The sequence below is a fragment of the Rhinoderma darwinii genome, chromosome 5 (genome assembly GCF_050947455.1).
Source record: "Rhinoderma darwinii isolate aRhiDar2 chromosome 5, aRhiDar2.hap1, whole genome shotgun sequence".
In the NCBI taxonomy this organism is placed as follows: Eukaryota; Metazoa; Chordata; class Amphibia; order Anura; family Rhinodermatidae; genus Rhinoderma; species Rhinoderma darwinii.
In genome coordinates this window covers 218,175,651-218,198,920 of record NC_134691.1, presented here as the reverse complement: position 1 = coordinate 218,198,920, position 23,270 = coordinate 218,175,651, and the positions used below count along the sequence as shown (strand labels likewise).

The 23,270-nt window shown below is 40.1% G+C and overlaps 1 protein-coding gene across 1 annotated transcript in view; it reads left to right on the top strand.

Annotated features, from left to right (window-relative positions):
• BMPER (BMP binding endothelial regulator) overlaps positions 1-23,270 on the top strand; it is a 280,540-nt gene that overhangs the window by 173,974 nt on the left and 83,296 nt on the right. Inside the window, exons 9-12 of the mRNA XM_075826939.1 lie at positions 591-731; positions 2,897-3,001; positions 7,259-7,304; positions 8,359-8,688. Of these exons, the coding sequence (XP_075683054.1) occupies positions 591-731; positions 2,897-3,001; positions 7,259-7,304; positions 8,359-8,688 (622 nt within the window). The remainder of the gene's footprint in view (positions 1-590; positions 732-2,896; positions 3,002-7,258; positions 7,305-8,358; positions 8,689-23,270) is intronic.

Genomic DNA, 23,270 nt, shown 5'->3' with positions numbered 1-23,270 from the left:
GGTTCAGTCTCTCATTTTTCAGAAGCCCTTTTGAAAATGAAAGTAGTAACCTGGTTGGTTGCTATGGGAAACTATTCCACTTTTCTTTTGAACTAGTTTTGATACATTTTCTTCTAATAATCAGTTGATTGATCACAAAGTGATAAAGTGATGAATTATAGTGTTAATGGGGTAGTGTGGGAATAGAAAAAAAGGGCCTTTTTTTCCCCACAAAAGAAACAGTGCCACTCTTGTCTATTGGCTGTGTTTGGTATTGAAGCTCACCCCCACTTAATTGGTTATAGATGAGCTGCAGTCCATGGCAAGAGTAGCGCTGTTTCTGGAAAAAAAGCAGTGCTTTTTTCTAATCCTGAACAACACCGTTACTATTCGTATGATGCTTCATGACAAGGCCATAACTATAGCATGTGAAAGGGTTGCAGTTGCTCCCACCCAATGGTAGTGCTATACAAGACATGCCAGTGTGGTGGGGTGGTGTATGGGGGGTGTTGTGATAGAGTTTGCATTAAGGCTTAGGAACTACATGTTACACCTCTGTTTTTTTAAGTAGTCGGATTCTTTATTTAAAAATGTAAACATGTTTTTTTTAGGACTCCACTGTAGTGTGTCAAAAAAAGTGTTCTCCTGCTGGAACATGTAACAATGGGCAGGAGCATTGCTGTGAGGAGTGTGTCTCCTATGTGCCTGCTGAAGAAGTCAAGGTCTGCAAGTCAGGAAACAAGATATTCAGGGTAAAGGTTCCTTAATTGTTATTTCATTTTCTGTTTACAATTATTTTTTAGTCTAACTTATATTATGGTCAATATGATTTAAAATAAATGGGGACGTGGACATACTCCAGAAATTATTTATTAGCTTCAATTCTTCATATAGTGTATATCAATTGTGAACTGTGCACACTTTTTTCTTTGTCGGATACATATGGAGCCATACAGGGGTACACCAATGTACCAAAACCTGTGTATCTTGTTTCGACAATTTAGCAACATTAGATGTACAGTTACCTCCTATGTGTGCTTGCTCAAACAGCTGAAACCCGCCTACAAAAAAGTTAAAAAATATTTAAAGTGTAGCTAAATGTTTGACAAACTTCTGACATGTCAAAGAGACATGTCAGAAGTTTGGATTGGTGGGGGGGTCCGAGCACTGAGACCCCACCCAATCGCTAAAACTAAGCAGTTGAAATGCTTGTGTGAGCGCTCAGCTGTTTCGTGCATGTTCGGATTTTCCGGAAAGCCAATGTATCGGAGTACGGGCTCATAGACTTTCTATTGAGTTCGTACACCGATATATTTATTTCCGGAAAAAACCGAACAGACACGAAGCGGCTGAGCGCTCACACGAGCATTTCAGCTGCTTCATTCTAGCGATTGGTGGGAGTCTCAGTGCTCGGACCCCCACCAATCCAAACTTCTGACATGTCACTATGACATGTCAGAAGTTTGTCCAACCTTTAGCTACACTTTAAAAAAATGTAAAAAATATAAAAAAATAACCAAAAGATTAAAATAAATATTTTTCCCATTTTTCTCAAAAAATTATGTAAGCAATGAAAAAAAGTAAACATAATTGGTATCAATACGTCTGTAAAAGTCTGAACTAATAAAATATCACATTATTTAACCCGGGGCATGAACCCCATAGGAAAAAAAATATCACAATGCATGCATTGCTGTTTTTTGATCACCTCGCTCTCCCCTCAAATGGAATAAAAAGTGATAAAAAAAGTCATATATACCCAAAAACGGTAGCAATAAAAGCTACAGCTCACCCCACAAAAAACAAGCCCTCACACTGTGCCTTTAACGGAAAAATAAAAAAGTTATGGCTCTCAAAATGCGACACAACTATTTTTTTAACAAATAGTTTTTTCTTTGTAAAAGTAGTACATCAAGAAAAAAAACTATATAAATTTGGTATTGACGTAATCATATTGACCCGCAGAATAATGCTAACATGTAATTTTTACCACTTTGTGAGCGCTGTAGAAGCTAAACCCAAACAACAATGGAGGAATCACTATTTTTTGCACATTCCATCCCACAAATAATTTTTTACCGTTTCCTAGTACATTATAGGGTACAATAAATGGTTCCACAAAAAACAAGCCCTCACACGTCTGTCGACAGAAAAATCTAAAAGTTATGGCCCTTGAAATGAACCGATGGAAAAACGAAAATTAAATAACAGAAATTTAAATTTGAAGTTTTTATTCTCTCTTTTGTGAAATCCATAGCACTGCGTAATATGTAAGCGTTAATAATCATGATCATAATAATTTGTAACATGTAAATGTTAATATAAGTGACACGCCACATGTTAGTGAAGATCTAATGTTATAATAGACTTTATATTAAAAATCAAAGCCATGAACATGGGTAAAGTAATAGCAAGCTTTATTTACATACATATATATATATATATATATATATATATATATATATATATATATATATATATATATATATATATATACATATATACATATATATATATATATATATAAAAAAAATTCTATAACTTTTTCTTGACTATTAATAATATTATTTGCAGGCATGTAGACTATCATAAGTAGACAATGATTGCTCTTTCATGATCATAATCCATGCTTTCTATAAAATACAAAGGAGCGAGAGTATACTTACTCATATCCTGTATAAATTACACCAGATAAATAGAAATGAGAATACACCACAGACTTATTTAGGATAATCTGCTACTTCTGCTTTAAGGAAACCTGCAAGACCCATTATTCATAAATCATAATTTAGGTTATACAATAATACAAGCCCGCTGGGGATGAAATCTTTTTTTTGCCTGTAGTTTGATACATGACTGGGATCACATGCTGTTGAAAGCCCCAGCTGATGGCTACACTTTTTGGCTTTTTATGCAGGATGGAGAGATGTGGTCCTCTGTCAACTGCACCATCTGTTCTTGTGTGAAAGGCAAGACAGAGTGTCGCAAGAAGCAATGCATTCCAGTCAACAGCTGCCCCCAAGTAAGTATTTTAGTGGAATTTTATTAAAAACATGCAGTTAAATCTCTCATTGAGATAGATGTATTTTTTTTTTACTCTGCTCTGAACCAGCTTAATTAGTTTCGAGTCTCCCAAGTTATAAAGTCCTTGCACTTGCAGGTCCTGTAATCAAAGTTAGATGGGCCCACCAGAGTATCAGATGATCCTTCAATGGGCCAGAGTTCTAACACAGTAGTAAACCCCAAATGTCCAGCAGAATAAATCCCCATTTGCTGCTATGGCTAATTCTGGGTTATTCACAGTTATCCTATTAAAATGTATTAATGTCCTTGACGTGTGTGAGATGATATTGGCATAGATTTGGATGCAGATACAAGGGGACAAGCACATGTTATGTATAAGTTAACAGCGGACCTTCGATAATTTTATTTTGTACTATGCCGATACTTTCTGTAATTTTCTAAAAAGAAGTAATAAGGAGTGGTATTTATGGTGAGAGTTACATTCCAGGTCACCATTTCCCTCTTCTGATCTCCAAAGACTTGGCCTCCAATTTCTTATGTTTGACTTGCCCTTTAAGTTTTGTTGTAGTATTCTCAAGAAGGAATCATGAGAACTCGTGACTGTTACATAGTAAAACATATCGTTACATATTTTGTAAGGTATAAAGTGGATAATTATGTATTTTTTTCAAAAAAGGTCTATTCTATACCCAGGTCAGAATGATTAAATATTATAGGAGCGAAAAGGTAACCCATTTAATTAAATTCTATTAAGCTCAAAAGAAACACGCACGGAATGTTTTTGGTCCATTAATAGCAGATTTCCATTCTTTCTATTGCTCTCAACCACTTCAGACTTATACTGGAAACCTCATAAAAAGACACAGGCTGATTGGAAACATTCACAGGAAAAGATGGAAAGCTATCACTTATTAGTCATTGACTATACTGTTGAGAAAAATAAGGGTGGGGGTTCTTCTATGGTAAATGATGAATGACTGGCAGATTTGATCTTGGCGATTTTGAGAGTGCAAATCTCAGGTTGGATATAAATACTGCCAAGGTTAGTTGAATATGTGGTGTAGAAAGCATTTCATTCCATACACATCTGTACTTTATTACTATTCTAAAGTTGCCTTCTTAACATTGGTGCCAAATGAGGCACAAAAAAACAACAGCTGTTTCTGTTGCACAACCAAACAAAAGTCTAATTAGTCTTGCCTGAAATATTTTCAGACATAAAACCAAAAGGCTCATAAAACGTAGAAGAATAAAACATGGTCTGATTAGAGAGAGTCTTAAGGAAAAAATTGGATTATATCACTTATCATGCTCCTAAGGGATTCCTTTGAGTGACTATTTGCAACACATGTAAAATATAATAGGCTACCTTATTCTTGAGATAAACACCGAAATCCGTGCCAGTGTACACAGTGTTCAATGAACCAGTGGTGTTGGTCATAGATTCCATCCTCATTTGAACTCGTGGCATGGGTACTCTTGGCAATTACTGCATTTATTGCTGTATAAACGTAATCTTCAAAGCCAGAATGACATTTAGAACATTAAAGGGACATTATTGCTAAATAATAACTTGGAAAATGATGTATTATTTGTATATCTTTTACTGCTGAAATGTGTGGACTCAATAGTGACAGCTTGTAAAACATTTTTCATGATTATTTGAGAAGTGAAGGCCAATACTTAAAAAAATTAGTGCCAGCAAAAAATGGTGGTGTTGTAGACAGAGACCAATCAGGTTTCAGTTATGATTATTCTGTGGCAGGTTAGGAGATAGATGCAGTTATCTGATTGGTTGCTGTGTCTCCATTTTAATCTGCAGAAATGAGTTTGATAAATTTGCAACCAGTAACATCCTACAGGTTATATAGATATTCTGGAAGCGAGTTAACCAAGACTAAGACAACTTACTGTAGGTCACATGTACAATCCATCATAACCACATACAGATCTACTAATGACAAAAGTATTCTCTTATTTTCCAACAATCCATGATCAACACTGGTTCCAGGGCTGCCATCACCTACTCTTTGGTCGCCAGAATCACATTTGTTGTTTGCACATCTGAATACCCTATATATAGTTTCAATTAAGATTTTATCTTAAATTGTTCAAGGTGGATTGTTCTATCATTAATATTCTCATTTCGCCATATGCGTAAAATATGGGTCGTTACAAGATGGTCTTATGAGGACTCATAGGGTTCCAGGCAGTTGAATTTAATTGCAAAGTTTCATTTATGCTAAAAATCAACTCAGATTTGGAGATCTAGTGAAAGACTACATGCCCAGATTTCAGTATGTTTGGAATTGGAAAAGATTACATAGACTAGATAGATCAGTTCTCATGTGCACCTGCAACCTCTGGACCTCAGATATTTACAGCCATTGCACAATGATGTCACTGCACAGGAATAATTCTTACAGTTATATCACAGAACCTGGATAATGAACGCAAACATTGATATCTCTGCACAGGGATAATAAAGATAGTAATGTCACAGCAAAGGAATAACTTTCAAAGTGATGTCACAGTGCAGGAACAATGAACATAGTTATCATAGAGATATACATTTCATAGAAAATCAGCATGAAATTGAATTAATTTCATTTTTTCCCTAAATTGGCTTTGATGTGATTTAATTGGAAAATTAGAGAAATAAATTTTAAAGTTTCCATAATGTATAGACTGACCAAATGCATAGCCTGACCGACTTTAAATGGACACTTTTAAAACAACTTATGCTAATCTAATAGTATACCTGATATATATAAACTTTGTAATTTACTTTCTGTTAAGCTTGAATTGTTTTGTCCATGCATATTCTGTACAAAGTTACTGCCACTAAATGTCTTTCTTCCTGTTATCTGCTGTGCACACCATGTTGTCAGTCACAATCAGATGAGACGAACTGCAGGAAGTAAGGGGTATCTCTGCCAAAGCACACTGTAGTATCTTCACAGCCTGCAGATACAAGTCTATGGAAAGGGGAAGGGGAGCAGAAGGGGGGAGCAGAGAGAGAGAGACTCAAGTGCTGCTGCCCATAGAAGTCTATGATGAGGAGAGGGGAGGAGGGAGAAGAGTGAGAGACACAAACACTGCTTTTTATGGAAATCAAAGAAGAGACGTGAGGGGGAGCAGGAGGAAGGAGCAGGAGCAAAGAAAGACACAGACATTGTCCATGTAAGTCTAGGGAGAGGGGAGCAGAGAAGAGACACAAGCTTCTGGTAAGAGTAAGGCCGGATTTACATGAGCGTGTGCGTTTTGCGCGCACAAAAGGTACTTAACAGCTCCATGTGTCATCACCATATGATGCGTGGCTTCCTGATTTTTGCGCAGCCGCCATCATTATGGCACTCTATTTGTATGTTTGTAAACAGAAAAGCACGTGGTGCTTTTCTGTTTTCATTCATACTTTTTAATGCTGTTGCGCGAATCACCCGCGTCACACGGAAGTGCTGAACGGCCCCATTGACTAACATAGGTCCGTGCGAGGCGCGTGAAAGTCTGAATAAGCCCAGTGCTAGATTCACAGCTACACTGCTTATTATTGCTGAATAATATCCTCCATGCTGCTTCTGCAGCTGCTATATATGCCATAGATAGAGATAGGGGAGCAGGAGAGCAGGATTCCCCTCTTCTCTGTGTGCAGTGTATAGAAGATATGATAGCAATTAGCTTCCACCCACTAACTCAGAGTAAACTGACAATTAGAGGGAAAACTGCTTAATAATGCCATATACAAGTCATAGAATAAGCAGACATAATGTTATTCCTCAGGTACACATATAAATCAGCTTATTCTGAAACGTCACCTGAAAAGTTAGGTACACTTTAAATGTTCATTATACTGAACTTTGTATTATTTATAATAATAATAACGATAGACTATATTATCAAATTAAATTATAAATCAATTTGCACCAGTAAAAATGGAGGACCTGCGAGGGATGCAGATGCTAACATATTTAAAGATTTGTTTTGGAAATGTCAAGTCTTTCCAACTATGATGAAAATGTGCTTTATAAATGCTGCAGGCTTGTCTTAATGGCATGCTAACTATGCACCATATGTGTTTTACATTGTGGTATCACATAGTGTCTCTGATAGCTTTAAAGGCTGTGCAGTAATATTTATATGTCTTATTTTATTTTTGTGAAGTTGTATTTTAAGAGAAAATTAAAAAAAAAATAAAGATCAATAGATGCTGACTATAATTATGTATAAATATCCTCCATTCATCTCTGTATTACAGGGGAAAATACTCAATAGAAAGGGATGCTGTCCAATTTGCACTGAAAGTGAGTAAGTTCAATTTTACTTTTCCATTATTTTATAGTTATGCAATCTTATTGCCAAAAGCATTAAACTAAAGCCAATCAGTCCTTGTTACGCTGCTCTCACATTGGTGTTGACCCCAGCACGTACTTTCTCACTGACAGCCTTCATAGGCTCACTGGATGCCAGCATTAGGGGTGTACGACTTGTGCGGTCGCACAGGGCACATCACTTGTCACTACTGGAGAGGCCCTACTGACCCTATTGGCCTGTACAGCCTGAGCTAGCAAACTCAATCCTATACTTAAAAAATAGATGGGAAAAAGGCTGGCACTGTTACAATTCAGACACGGCACTGCACCTGCACGGAGTTCAGTTTTCTGTCTGACTCAGTTGATATAATTGCTCACGGGGTGCTCATCATCCGGAACAGCGCAAATTCTTAAATCTTCAAAGGTAAAAAATATTGAGGCATTCACCGAATTTATCAAAAACTCATTTTATTTAACGATCATGGTCTGTTAGATGTGGAAGAAGCCGGCTTGTTCCACATCTAACAGACCATGATCGTTGAATAAAATAAGTTTTTGCGAAATTTACTAAGTGACTCGATATTCAATCCTATACTTTGTGCATAAACATATGAAAAGGATGCAGCTACATTCCATGGTTTATTAATTCAATGTTATGCTCTGTTTACACTTTTTTTTCTTTACGTACTGTGCATATGCCAGGAAAACCTCCCAGTGTATGTGACAAATGTAGAACTCGGACTAATGCAAATATATGGTATGCAGTTGTATTTGTCCATAGGCCACCATTGCAGAAAAAAGTATGACTGGAGGTGTTCTAAGTTGTTCTCTCTTAAGTGGGCAATTTGCATTGATCCGTTTAGCATTCCAATATTTTTCACTGTTGGTTTAGAAAACTAAAATTGACTAGCTGTTAAAAAGGCTAAAATATTGTTCTTGTGCAGATTCTTATATGAAATCATTAGCAATTATCATTATATATATAGCCACCTTTGCTTTACACTTAACATATATGCATTAATTACAAAATTTACCTTGAATGCAGAACCTGGAGTATGTACTGTATTTGGAGATCCCCACTACAATACCTTCGATGGACGAACATTCAACTTTCAAGGAACTTGTCAGTATGTTTTGACCAGGGACTGCTCATCTTCTACCTCATCTTTCGAAGTGCTAGTAAAAAATGATGCTCGGCGGACACATTCTTTCTCATGGACAAAGACAGTGGACCTGGTTATGGAAGGTAGCACTATTAGTCTTCAGCAGCATCTCACAGTAAAATGGAATGGAACACGCATTTCGCTTCCATATGAAACACCTCAATTTCACATTGACCTTGATGGCTATCTTCTAAAAGTGACTACCAAAGCAGGTATGAATTAATAACATATGCCAACATTTGTTTCCACCTATATTATTCTAATTATTGCAAAATTAACTAAATTCATATGCACTTTACATAGAAGAAAATAATATTAATGACTAAACCAAGTTACACGGTGTGGTCCAGTATAAAGATGGTATGGTATATCAATTTTCTGTAAGCCACACCTGAGAACCAGATAATACTGGGGCATTATAAAAGCAAAACAGGAAAACTTTGATTGACCCTAATGTACGAATTTCATGAAAACTTCAGGATTCATTTATTTGGCCAGAGTTTACCTAGTTATTCTTCAATTTATACTACTTTTTATCTATTTAGCCATATCTTGAACATTTAGCCTATTGATAAGAAGCTTTGATGATCAATATGCACAATATCTTTTATAGTCTTTGTCTTTACATTCAAACTAATAGTAACGGACTGCTATAGATTGTAATGATATTATCAGATGTATTATTCGGTCACGCACACTAAAATGAGCAATTCCGATGAAAGTATAATAGAAAATTGCGATTACTTATTTAAGTTTAATATGGCTATATTTTAAAGATGTCACAAACAGACTAAAAGCAGCTTTAGAGGTCTTAAAGAGGCTCTGTCACCAGATTATCAAATCGATCGGCGCTGCAATGTAGATAACAGTAACGTTTGTTTTTTTTTAAAAACGATTATTTTTGGCCAAGTTATGAGCAATTTTATATTTATGCAAATGAGCCTTTCTAATGGACAACTGGGCGTGTTTTCTCTTATTTCCAACTGGGCGTGTATTGTGTTTGTAACATCTGGGCGTGTTTACTTGTTTTACTAGCTGGGCGTTGTGAATAGAAGTGAATGATGCGGACATATGATGCTGACAAACACTTCTATTCACAACGCCCAGCTAGTAAAACAAGTAAACACGCCCAGATCTTACAAACACAATACACGCCCAGTTGGAAATAAGAGAAAACACGCCCAGTTGTCCATTAGAAAGGCTCATTTGCATAAATATAAAATTGCTCATAACTTGGCCAAAAATTATCGTTTTTAAAAAAAACAAAAACCGTTACTGTTATCTACATTGCAGCGCCGATCACATGCAATAGGAGATAGGGATTTGATAATCTGGTGACAGAGCCTCTTTAAATCTTCCACATAAGTCACTGCTATCATAGTAGAGATATAAAATGCAACCATCAGAACCACCGAAGAGCATAAGCTTTATCTGATAATTACCACATATACTGAGGCACAGGAGACTCAATAATAGGGGATCTGGTGTTCTGCTCTTAAACCAAGGAACTGGCAGGTCTAAGAAGCTAATGGGGCAGCTACTATGAATGTTTGGAGTGAATTCGTTTTTGTTGGACATTGGACATAACGTTAAGAACATCTGGTATATTTCCTGAACCAGCTCACTAGTGAACAGACAAGCAGGTCCACAGAATCCTAGAAGATGTGTTAAAGGCTTAAATTTGTTTTGACAAAACTGATTTGGGACTGTAATATCCTGGTTGTAGATAAACACCGGTGAATGCTCAGAAATTTCTTATTAACATGTGTCAAATACATAGTGGGGATCCCTGTGAGATTTGGTCTGCACAGTGCATTACAGTTCTAGGCAAACATTATTTACTGTTAAATGAATTAAACAGCATGTCAAAAGAAGGCGGCTAATTTTTTCACGTAATGTGATAATTTCAAAGTCACTCAGAACAATTATATAGCATTACGGTGGTATGGCTAATATAGATTTACAGAAAAGTTACAGTTCCTATTTTACTGCTGCGTAGCCATGGTGACTGTATGACCTCTTAGGGCTGGTAAAGCTTGTATCCTAAGACCTAGGTTTGACATATATTGAGTGGAAATATTTTTTTGTTTTATAGTTTTATAGTTAATAACGTTAAAAAAAAGACACATCCATCAAGTCAACCTCTAAATCTACAGTGTTGATCCAGAGGAAGACAAAACCCCCACGAGGTGGGTGCCAATTGTTCACATTAGGGGGGGGAATTATTTCTGACTCCAATTATGGCAAACACAATAAACCCCTGGATCAACGTCCTGAATCCAGAGATCTAGTACCGTAACATGTATTATTATATCTTTAAAAAAGGCATCTAGGCCTAACTTGTTCAAAGAGTCAACCATCACAACATCCTGTGGCAGAGAGTTCTATAGTTTCACTTCTTTCACAGTAAAGAATCCTTATCTGTGATGATGGTGAAACTTTTATTCCTCTAGACGTAGAGGATGCCCCTTGTCCTTGTTACGGGCCTAGGTGTAAAAAGTTCATTAGAAAGATCTTTGTACTGTCCTATTATATATTTGTACATGCATGTAACTAGATTGTCCCTAAAATTTATTTTTTCTAAACTAAATAACCCCAAGTTTGATGATTTTTCTTGGTACTATAATCCGCTCATTCCCTTAACTATATTAGTCACCCTCCTTTGCACCCTCTCTAGTCCAGCTATGTCCTTCTTATACAATAATTGTACACAATATTCCATATGTGGTCTAACTAGTCATTTATATGAAACAAAAATTTCATGAGCATCTTTGCCTCATTTGATGCATCCTATGATTTTATTTGTCTTGGCAGCAACTGTTTTTTCAGTGGCAGTTCTTTTACTATCTAATACATTTTTGTAGAATTTATTTTCTTGGCCCAACGTATCCACATTTAAGGGGTTCTCCGAGTTCATAAAAAAATCTAGCCAAGGGGGGATGCAATAAAAGAAAAACAGAGACATTACTTATTTGATAGATCCTCCAGCACTTTAGCGCAGCCGCTCCGGCACCCCCTGCTGCTGTTTTTTTACATGGCTGGAGCGATGATGTGCCCATATACCCACGTGATTGCTACAGCCAATAACTGGCCTCAGTGGTATATGACATAGAATCAAGGAGATATGTCATCTGAATGATGAGTATTGAGGCACTCGGAAAACCCCTTTAATCCCTTGGCAACATGTCATGTACAGTAACTGTATGTGACAGACACCAAGGGGAAGTATGGATCCTCATACTGAGCGGGTGTCGACTGTATGTTACAGCCAATACCCCACTGCAATGGTCAGACTCAAAGATCACTTTGATTCCGCCCAGTTAACCACTTAGATGCTGCAGTCAATAACGATAAGCCATCACATCCCTAAATTGACAGAAAAATAAAAAAAAATATGGCTCTCAGAATGTGTCATCACAAATTTTTTTTTTTAACAAATACTTTTTTCTTTGTAAAAGTGGTAAAACATAAAAAATGTCTATACATTTTTAAAAAATAAAGACAACATGTCGTTATTACCACACAATGTACATCGTAAATACTAAACCCAAAAATTAAAGGTGCAATCACTCTTTTTTGCCCATTTCACCCCACAAATATATTTTTTCCAGTTTCCCAGTACATTATATGACACATTAAATAATGCTGTGAAAAACTATAACTTGTCCTTCAAAAAAACATTATACACCTATACAGCTATGTCAATCGAAAAATTAAAAGGTTATGGCTTTTGGAAATCGGGCAGGAAAAAACAAAAATTTAATTCAAAAATTGGCTGCGTCTCCGAGGGGTTAAACATCAATTGACATTTCTCCACCCAAGCCTCCAGCTTCCCCAAATCCCTCTGTAATATTTTATTATCCTCTTCTGTGTTGATTACGTTACAGAGCTTAGAATCATCTGCAAAAAATTTTAAACTGTAAACCCTCTGCAATGTCATGAATGAAAAAGAAAACTTCTAAATTTATCAATAATAGTCTGTCCTCAGTTTATAATATAGCATTATATTTATGGTTATTACTTAATTCATTTAACCCCTTCAGGACTGAGCCTATTTTGGCCTTGAGGACCAGCCCCATTTGTTAAAATCTGACATGTGTTATTTTATGTTTTAATAACTTTAGAATGCTTTTACCTATTCAAGCGATTCTGAGATCATTTTCTCGTGACATATCATACTTTATCTTTGTGGTAAAATTTGGTCGATAAATACAGTATTTATTTGTGAAAAACACCAACATTTTGAGAAAATTAGCAATAATTAGCATTTTTCTAAATGTAAATGTATCTGCTTGTAAAACAGATAGTAATACCACACAAAATAGTTACTAGTTAACATTTCCCATATGTCTACTTTATGTTGGCATTGTTTTTTGAACATTGTTTTATTTTTCTAGGACGTTACGAGGCTTCGAACTTATCAACAATTTCATACATTTTCAAGAACATTTCAAAAGGCTATTTTTTAAGGACCAGTTCAGTTCTGAAGTGGCTTTGAGGGCCTTATTTATTAGATAGTCCCCATAAATCACCCCATTTGAAAAACTGCACCCCTCAAAGTTTTCAAAACAGCATTCAGAAAGTTTCTTAACCCTTTAGTCGTTTCACAGGAATTAAAGCAAAATAGAGGGGACATTTAAAAATTTATTTTTCTTGCCGAAATTTATTTGTAATAAAAAAATTTCTGTAACACAGAAAGTTTTACCAGAGAAACGCAACACAATATTTATTTCCCAGATTCTGCAGTTTTTAGAAATATCCAACATGTGGCCCTAGTGCGCTAATGGACTGAAACACAGGCCTCAGAAGCAAAGGAGGACCTAATGGATTTTAGGGGCCTCCTTTTTTTAGAATATATATTAGGCACCATGTCAGGTTTGAAGAGGTCTTGTGGTGCCAAAACAGTGGAAACTCCCTAAAAGGGACACTATTTTAGAAACTACACCCCACAAGGAATTTATCTAGGGGTATAGCATCTTGACCCCACAGGCCTTTTGCTATATTTATTGGAGTTAGTTTGCGAAAATGAAAATCTACAAGGAATAAAGAATAAAAAGCACCCCACAATTTGTTTAGCAATTTCTCCTGATTACGGCAATAACCCATATGCGGTATTAAACTGATGTTTGGACCCACGTTAGGGCTCAGAAGGGATGGAGCGTCATTTAGATTTTTGAGTGCAGAGTTTGCTCCATTCGTTTTCAGTGTCATGTCGCTTTTGCAACGCCCTGGAGGGACTAAAACAGTGGAAACTCCCCAAAAGTAACCCCATTTTGGAAACTACACCCCTCAAGGAATTTTTCTAGGGGTATAGTTAGCAGTTTGTCTCCACAGATTTTTTGCCGAATTTAGTGGAATGAGACCGTGAAAATGAAAATCTACCTTTTTCTGAAAAAACATAGACATGTTTCATTTTTACAAGGAATAAATGAAAAAAATAACCCCAACATTTGTAAAGCAATTTTTCCGGATTACGGCAATACCCCATATGTGGTAATAAACTGCTGTTTTGACCCACGGCAGGGCTTAGAAGGGAATGAGCAATATTTGGCTTTTGGAGCTCAAATTCAGCTGGAATGGTTTTTGGGTGTCATGTCACATTTGCAAAGCCCGTGATGGACCAAAACAGTGGAAACACCCCAAAAATGACCCATTTGGGAAACTACACCACTTAAGGAATCTTTCCAGGGTGTATAGTGAGCATTTAGATCCCACAGGTCTTTTGCAGAATTTATTAGAATAGGCCATAAAAATGAATGTCAACTTTTTTCCACTAAAATTTTGAATTTTTTCATTTTCACAAAGGATAAAGGAGAAAAAGCACCAAAACGTTTGTAAAGCAATTTTTCACGAGCATGGCTATACCCCACATGTGGTTATAAATGTTTTTTTCATTAGAAATTAATTAACCCTTTCAGGACCGATCCATTTTTTGCTTTTTTTATTTTAGTTTTTCCCTCCCCGCGTTCCAAGAACCATAACGTTTTTCTTTTTCCGTCAACAGAGTGGTATGAGGGCTTATTTCTTGCAGGAGGAGTTGTAGTTTCTAATGACACCATTTAAAGTACCATATAATGTAATGGGAAACTGAAAATAAAATTCTTTGCAGGCTGAAATTGGAAAAATGAAACCGAGAAAGAATACCTATTATTTAAAGGTCATATAATCAATATATATCAATAAGCATATGGGAACCCATATATAGCATAAACACCAAAAAACCTCCCTTGAATGCTACAATAAGACCACATCAATCATTTGATAGAAAAATACAAAAATCTTTTATCAAAGACAAACAACACAGTTGATCAAGACTATTTAAAAATTACACCCATAAAAACAAAATGTACAAACAGTACATGAAATGACAGTGTTTAGTTATAAGGCAGGGCAACAATGGTGGTATTATATAATAAAGCACAAGAGAAAATGGAGTCAAGTACTATAGAAATATAAATTGGCAAAGGCATAGAAAAGTACAAATTTTATTGGACAATACAAAATACATTGTTAAAACAGACTACAAATCGAAAAAACGGTATATCTCCAAATGTATAGGAGGAGGAATGGGATCACAATGGTTATGAGTAAATGCACCTATGTTGTGTAATGTATTATAAACTGTCAGTGTAATGCTGAGAGTCACACTGACAGGAAGCCTACGAGGACCAGCATCCGGCTGGTCCTCAAAGGCTTCCGTACATGGCAGACCCGGAGGCCATAGTACGGCCTCCGGTTGCCATGACAACCAACGCTAACACCTGCAATTGGTCCCCGGGAAAGTTTATTGCTACAATAAACTTTCCAGTTTGTTGCTACAACAAACATTCCCTGCGATGTCACATGATCGGGAGCTGAATCAATCAGGTCCCGATCATGTCTCTGGGACCAGAGGCAGGTGTTAACAGCACGATTCGGGTGTCAGCTATACTCTGAGACATCCGATCGCTCTGTTAACACTCACCGTGAATTCATGTCGGCGCTGTACAGAGCCCAGCAAGCGCCGACACGAATTTACAGTGGGCGGTCGGGAACTGGTTAAAGAGCATTCTATCTATCTATCTATCTATCTATCTATCTATCTATCTATCTATCTATCTATCTATCTATCTATCTATCTATCTATCTATCTAATTTTACATGGTGCCACTAGATGTGCCACCTTTTCGATCCAAAAATACTGGCCAGGATTTTGTGTTGATTGTGACAAAAAACATCACAAAACCAGCATGTGTAAATACACCCCAACATGGGTAAAAAGTGGATGCCATTTTGGGGCGTAAGTTCAAACTGAGTGTAATTGGCCAAGTACGGGCCATTCACATGGCGCTATTATTATGTAATATATTGTAAAATCAGGTAAAAGGTTGCAATCATTGGCTAGTTTAAAAATGTTCAGCAATTGCACAATCAGCGAGAATTTGCTTGCCTGTCATTGATCGAATCTTTTATGATGGCTTTTAAAATTATCGATTGTTGGCATATTTTCCAATGTAAACAGGTATCTGCTAGTCAAACCTGCGAAAAAACATACGATTGTTGTTACATATAAGTGCATGTCTTTCAAACATTAATAAAAAAAAGAGAGAATACCACAGGGACTGAAACATTGCATTGTTGGGTGAATAAATTCCCCTTTTTACCTGGATGTGCTGCCTTGTATGTGTTTCAAACATTAATGACTCGCTGTATCATCAGCAGGTGCGTAGCATATAGGGAGTTCAGAGGTAGCAGCCGGGCCCTGGAGCCTGAGGGGGTCCAAAAGCCGCTCCACCGCATAGGAAGACACCAGTATTAGAAATGATATTTCGTAGGTAGGGCTCCTGTTATAGATTTTGCATTGGGGTCCAGGAACTCTGATTGTCGGCGCTCATTTTTGCTATTTGTAAAAGGACCCTTAGGTCTGCGAGCCTCAGACTGACAATGACTCCCTGTAACTCAGTCAGTATCCTCCTTCTCCCCCTCCAACTTCCATTCTTGACTCTTTGGTCTACGTAGGCAAGCAGTCCGACCGCTGAATATGAGTGCCTCAACCCTTTGCCCCTTGCATGATGCTATTTCCGCTGGGTTCAGTCTCACACTTGATCTAGTCCTGACACTGCCGAAGGACTTTTTAATTTTACTTTACAGAGTATATAAGTTCCCTTTTAGTCGTGAAGTTACATATGCAAAATGTGTTCAGAAATGTACTGAGAGGTAATTTGCCAGAGAAGGATTCATTTTAATGGGTCCAATTAGTGTGAATGTCAGGAAGGAAGCGAAGGTTTGATTTTGATATTTGCACAGTGAATAATAGAACCGGAATTACAATGTCACATAATTCTCATGCATTTTGTATGAGCCTTAAGCGCTTATGCAGAAATGTGTGATAATTTCGCACAGTGCTGGAATAATTTGAAACTGATATTCCTTGTGAAAACAGAAAAAGAAAATGTCAGATATTATACATTATGAAGTATTAGTCCTGGGAAAATTGACATTGAAATTGATTTACAATTGAAAAGGATTCAAATTGATCCTTTCAATATGAAAAAAGTTTTCAATAATTTTGTACAATGTGTATGACACAGATAATTAGAGCTTATAGGTACTAATAAGGTTAATTAAAGGGAAACTGCCAAAAACCAGATTCCCAACATAATTCTTTAGAGATTCCTTCAGGCCCCAGTGGTCAAGAGAGGAATCTAGCCGCTGACTGCTAGCAATGAAGTGTGGCTTTCTGTGTACGTTTTTCTTTTTTGATGAATAGGCAAATTGAAAGAGGGCCCCGAGGAATTTTGGAAGAAAATTCATTTTATCTCCTTGCTGGAGATGTTTTTTTAGTACATGTCCTGTTTTGTGAATATCCTAGCTATAGAATTACAAGCAAAACCATATTTTCTGAAATTGTCAGAATTATTTTTTTAACAGTTAGCAACACCAGTGGCGTAGCTATAGGGGTCGCAGCAGTCGCACTTGAGACCGGGCCCCTAAGCCTGGGGGGCCCACGGGCCCCCGTTGCCATACAGCAGGCTTCCTAAAGAAATCTTCTGTGCCAAGCCGGCACTTCCTGGTTACGGTCACAGGGTACACTTAGTGTACCCTGTGACCGTGTTGTCACGTGACACGGCTTCCAGACAATGGAATGGAAGAGTCGGTGCGGAGGACTCCAGGTAAGCTGTCTGGAATGTAATGTATTGTGATGTAATGTCTTGTGTTGTAATGTAATGTAATGTCTTGTAATGTATTGTGTTGTATTGTGCTGTTTGCGGTGGAGAGGGGGGCCCGTTAAATCACAGCCCCCCTCCTCTCTCCACCGCAAACTGCACAATCCAACACAATACAGTATAGTACACATGAGTGTATGAGAGCGGGGCTACGGCTGTGTAATACAGTCATTGCCGCGCTCCTGAGTCCTGATAACAAGTGCGCGGGGTCAGAATGATGTGATGCTGCCGGCGCTGCACTAATGATCTGCGGCACTGAAGACAGAACATGGCGGGCGCGCTACAAAACACCCCCATGTTCTGTCTTCAGTGCCTGAACCGCCGCTCATTAGTGCAGCATCACCTCATGCTGACCGCGCGCGCACTTCCTGTCAGGAGCGGGGCAATCGCTGTATCACACAGCCGCAGCCCCGCTCTATAACGGCGGAGATCAGAGAAACCACTCATCTCCACCACTATTCCCCTGAATGCTGCGATCAAAGCTGACTGCAGCATTCAGGGGAAAATGAGAAGGGGGGGATGCCCCTCGATCGTGTCACAGGGAATTCCTGTGACGCGATCGAGGGCCATACCATATATGGGCAGACAGCCCAGGGTCTATTGAAGGACCCCAGGGCTGTCTTACCATATTTCCTGTTGTTAGGGCATACTTAGGTATGTCCTAACAACTGCCTGTGTGCTATCCGTCCACAGGCTAATGTACTGGCATATATCTGATATATGTCAGTACACTAAAGTTTAAAAATAAAGTAAAAACAAAGTAATGTTAAATAAAAAAAATACACATTCACCTTTTTTATAATAAACATTAAAATAAGTCTCAATACATAAAACATACACATAATCAGTATTGGCGCGGCCGTAATAACCTGCACAACATTTTTTTTGCATCATTTATGATGTGTGCGCTGTAAAAAAATAAAAATAAAAACTGCTTTCTATCACTTATTATGGGGCACGAAGTGCGATGATAAATTTAACCTCCATGTTCCTCACATTCAGGGCTCATTTACACGAGCGTGTTATACGTCCGTGCGACGCGCGTGATTTTCACGCATGTCGCAGGGACCTATATTAATCTATGGGGCAGTGCAGACAGGTGCATGATTTTCACGCAGCGTATGTCCGCTGCGTGAAACGCACGACATGTCCTATATTTGTGCGCTGTTTGCGCATCACGCACCCATTGAAGTCAATGGGTGCGTGAAAACCACGCATGTCACACGGGAGCACTTCCGTGGGACAAGCGTGATTCGCGCTACAGCACTGTAAAGGATGAATGAAAACAGAAAAGCACCACGTGCTTTTCTGTTTACAAACATCCAAAATGAGTGTCATAATGATGGCGGCTGCGCGAAAATATGCTGATGACACACGGAGCTGTTACGTGCCTTTTGCGCACGCAAAACTCACACGCTCGTGTAAACCCGGCCTAATAGTAATTAACCCCATCATGTACCTCACACATTAACCCATTATGACTGAGAAAAATGATGGGGTTAATTACTATTAATGTGAGGCACATTCAAAATTCAGCATCACACCTCGCGCCTCACATCCGAAAACGAAAGAACATTTTTTTTTTCATTACTGTTCACAAAGTAAACGAAGTATCGGTATCAAAGTCCAAATTTTGGTATTGTGACATCCCTACACTGTGGGTCGCATCCCCCTGGGGGTTCGTGTGAAGACCTCTGGGAGGTCGCGAGTCACTCACCGAGGTCCCGGTTGCATTCAATCCTGGAGCAAGGAGCTGACATCTCCTTGATCCAGTATTCCCTGTGCCCTGAGCGGCTCGACGCAGGCAGGCGGGATGTAGCGACATCATCGCGCCTGTCTGTGCCGAGTCACTCATAGCACACACCGGAGGAGGCAAAGGATCCTCCACCCGACGTGGGAACGGGTATAGGTAAGTAATTATGCTATTTTTCTATTATGCACATATTGGGCCATTATACTGTATGGGGGCTGATAAGATGGGGGGCATCATACTGTATGGGGAGCATTATACTATATGGGGCTGTTATGGGGGGCGTTATACGTTATGGTGCATTATACTGTGTGGGGGCATTATACTATCGGGGCTGTTGGGCAAGGCGTCTGGGCATAGGCACGCGCAGGGGTCTGATGATGATGGTGGTGTTGGGGAGTGGTAGGGGTGCCCAAGCTGAATTCTTGCACCCGGGCCCATGAGCCTTTAGCTACGCCCCTGAGCAACACTACAGATTGTACACAGACATATGTAACACGAAGCAGCCCATACTGTTGCTATAGGGACCCAAAGTGTGGGGGCCTAGCTTTGCTTTTCTCCAATGTTGGAGGGCATTTGAACAGGGCTGTCCCTCTTCACAGGCTCTGCAACATTAGCAAACAAAGGAGGCTCTCCTTGGGTATTTGGATGGGTGAACAGACAATGCCGTACTAGGGAGCAGCATCAGGGGAGGCTTACATGACGTAGATAGGAGCGAAGGGGTTAATGTCTTAGAGCCGCATAGGTAGGATAGGAGAGGTAAGGGTGTGAGCAGTTAGTTTGTGGGATGGGTTGGGAATCTTATATGCTCACCTCTTCCGGTGCTGCAGCCTTTTCGGAGCAGCATCAAAGGAGAAAGGTTATGGCCTCTGTCGACTCCCTGCTTTCTCAGCTCCAAGCGGCTGCGGTGTCCCGGGGGTCCTGGCTACCTGGAGGCCCAAGTCGAGCCTCGCAACACATCGGTGGTGGACAAGACTTGCTGGGCCCGTCGTTCTTGCACACCAGTCCAGCTCAGTCCGGACATCATCCCACAAGCACAGCGCCGCAGGGGAAGTAACTCCAAGGATGCTCTGGGCCTAGCGGCAGGTGAGTCTGCTAGCTCCCAGCAGACTTTTTCCCGGGAGGAATCCCCACACGTGGCAGGGCTCAGCGGGATCATGGGATGGGCGGCCTAGTCTGCCTGCGACCCCTCCTCCCACCGGATCAAGGTAGGAGGACATTTTCATGGTGACCCCTGTCGGTGATACTCCAGCCCAGGGATCGGCCAACCAGTGGGAAGGAGGAGATCGTGGTAGGAGAAAAACGGTGGGGGCCGGCTGCAGACTTCGATCGATAGTGCTGCAACGGTCATCAGGGTCCTGACCCTTCTTCTTTACAGCGGTTGGATTGCGGCCTTGAGTGTGCCATACTCCGGTGTACCCAAGATGATCATGTTAGTCGCAGATGTCACAGTTTACGCTGCAGGCAGTGAAATGAAGATTTAGAGGACCGTGAACTAGAGCAGCCTCGTCGACAAGTCGGGACGGCTGGCGGGATCACAGCTCCTGTGCGGCCTGGTGAGTGTCTTTATCCCTCTTTACCTTTTCCTCCTGTTTTCATGTCTCAAATGTCGGAGTGTGGGCTGGAGGTATAAGCATCGGGGGGCACCGGGGTTCCATCATCTCCCCGGCGGGCGTGACAGGCGATAATCTGGCCGCGTTAGTGGGGTGTTTGCACAAGAAGTGGGGCTTCAGGATGGGACCCCTGAGGTGTCGACCATTGAGGTTAACTGGGGGTCAGGGGCATCCTTCCTTATCAAAGCGCTTCGGGAGGAGGTGGCGGCATCAGTACAGACTGATTACCCCAAGGGTGGGGACATGGTGCGTCTGGATGATAGGATGCGTAGCAAGGTGTATGTTTGTTTTCACCTGAGAAAAGATAGGGAGCGTATTCGGAAAGACGAATACATTGAAATTTTTTCTTTACTCCCGCTTGCTAAGTTAAATTTGGACAAATGCAAGCGGGATGAGAGTAAAAAGGAGCAGGAGGGGAAGCGGTGTTATAACCTGATATCGCAGACGTTTGTGAATTGGTTATAGGCGTTGGCAATATTGGCCAGCGTTATTGGCGAGAAGGCGCCAGAACACTGTTCTGCCCTATTATGTTATATGGATTCTATAGGTGAGGCTCATCGGGTTTATGGCAGCCAGGCATGGTTGCATTACGACGAGCAGTTCCGGCAGCAGAGGGCAGTTAGAATGAGTGTCCGGTGGGATCACAAGGATATCGCCTTGTGGTTGAGAGTTACTGCCCCAGTCAAGCCTGGTCAGTCCTTTCCTGGGAGTTGGGGGGAGTCTGAACTAATGGGTCAGTCAGGACAAGGGACTAATCCAAAACTGGGACTCTGCTGGCAGTTCAGCGAAGGCCAGTGCAAATTTGGGCCCCATGTAAATTCAAACATTCCTGCTCTCATTGCAGCAGCATCTCTTACAATGCATCTAAGTGCCTCAAAAAAGGAAGAAAGGCAGGCCGGGCAGGAGGCGCGTCTAGTCATAGGGGTGACTCCGGTGAAACAGTAAAAGATGGCTCCCTTTCTAAGTAGATACCCAGATAAGGCCGGAGCTGTGTTGTCGTCTGACGATTTTGCGTTCAGTTTTCGTATCCCACCCCTGCCGCATCTAGTCCCTATTATCACCAAAAACCCTAAGTCGGCTTATCAGTTTCCTGAAGTTGTTAGGGAAAAATTGTACAAAGAGGTTTCTTTGGGTCGTATGTCCGGCCCTTTCCCAGTCCTTCCGATTTCCGCTTTGGTGGTGTCCCTGCTGGTGGTTGTACCAAAACGAGAGGCAAATAAATTTTGCCACATATGTTATTTATCCTACCCGAGGGGTTGGTCCATGGGATCGACCCCAAACTATGTTCGGCGGTTTATACGTTGTTTGATTCAGGGGTGGCGTGGCTCCGGTCATACAGCAGGGGGGCATTGTTGGCAAAAATAGACACAGAGGCCGCATTTTGCCTGTTACCGGTTCATCCGGATAGTCAGTTCTTATTGGGGGGTTTCTGGGAGGGGGGTTTCTATGTGGATCGTTACCTTCCCATGGGATGTTCGATTTCATGCTCCTACTTTGAAGCTTTCAGTTCTTTCCTGGAATGGGTGGTGAGGGAAGTTTCAAGAGTGGACTCCGTCATTCATTACCTCGATGATTTTCTATGCGTCGGCCCGACAGGAATATTGATTTGTACTACTTTGCTTTGGACATTGCAGAAGGTGGCTCGGGATTTTTTCGGGTCCTGCTTGCTCCCGAAAATACAGAGGGGCCTTGCACGTACCTCTACTTTTTGGACATTACTATTGACTCCATAGATATGGAATGTCGACTTCCTGACAATAAATTGATGGCTTTACAAGTTGAGTTGGCTTGCCATCTTAAAAAGATTTCGCTAAGAGATTTGCAGGCCCTGTTGTGAAAACTCAATTTCGCATACCGCATTATGCCAATGAGGAGGGTTTTGCTAATAATCGCTTAGCGTCAGCTACAGCGGGGTTACGCAAACCTCATCATTTTGTGCATCTGGTAGAAGATCATCGGGCGGATCGGTGGTTGTGTGGGCAAATTTTCTTTGCAAATACAATGGTAGGTCGCTATGGATGTCCAAGGTGTTGGATAACATAGACTTGGAACTCTTCATGGATGCAGATGGATCTGATGGGTTTGGGGCGTTCTGTCCGGGGCAACGGTGTGTAGGTTCTTGGCTGCCGCAATGGGTAGAGACAGAGTTGAAAAGGAATCTGGTCCTGCTCAACCTGTTCCCCCAAATGGTCATGTGACCATGATCGTGGTCGCATGACCATCTG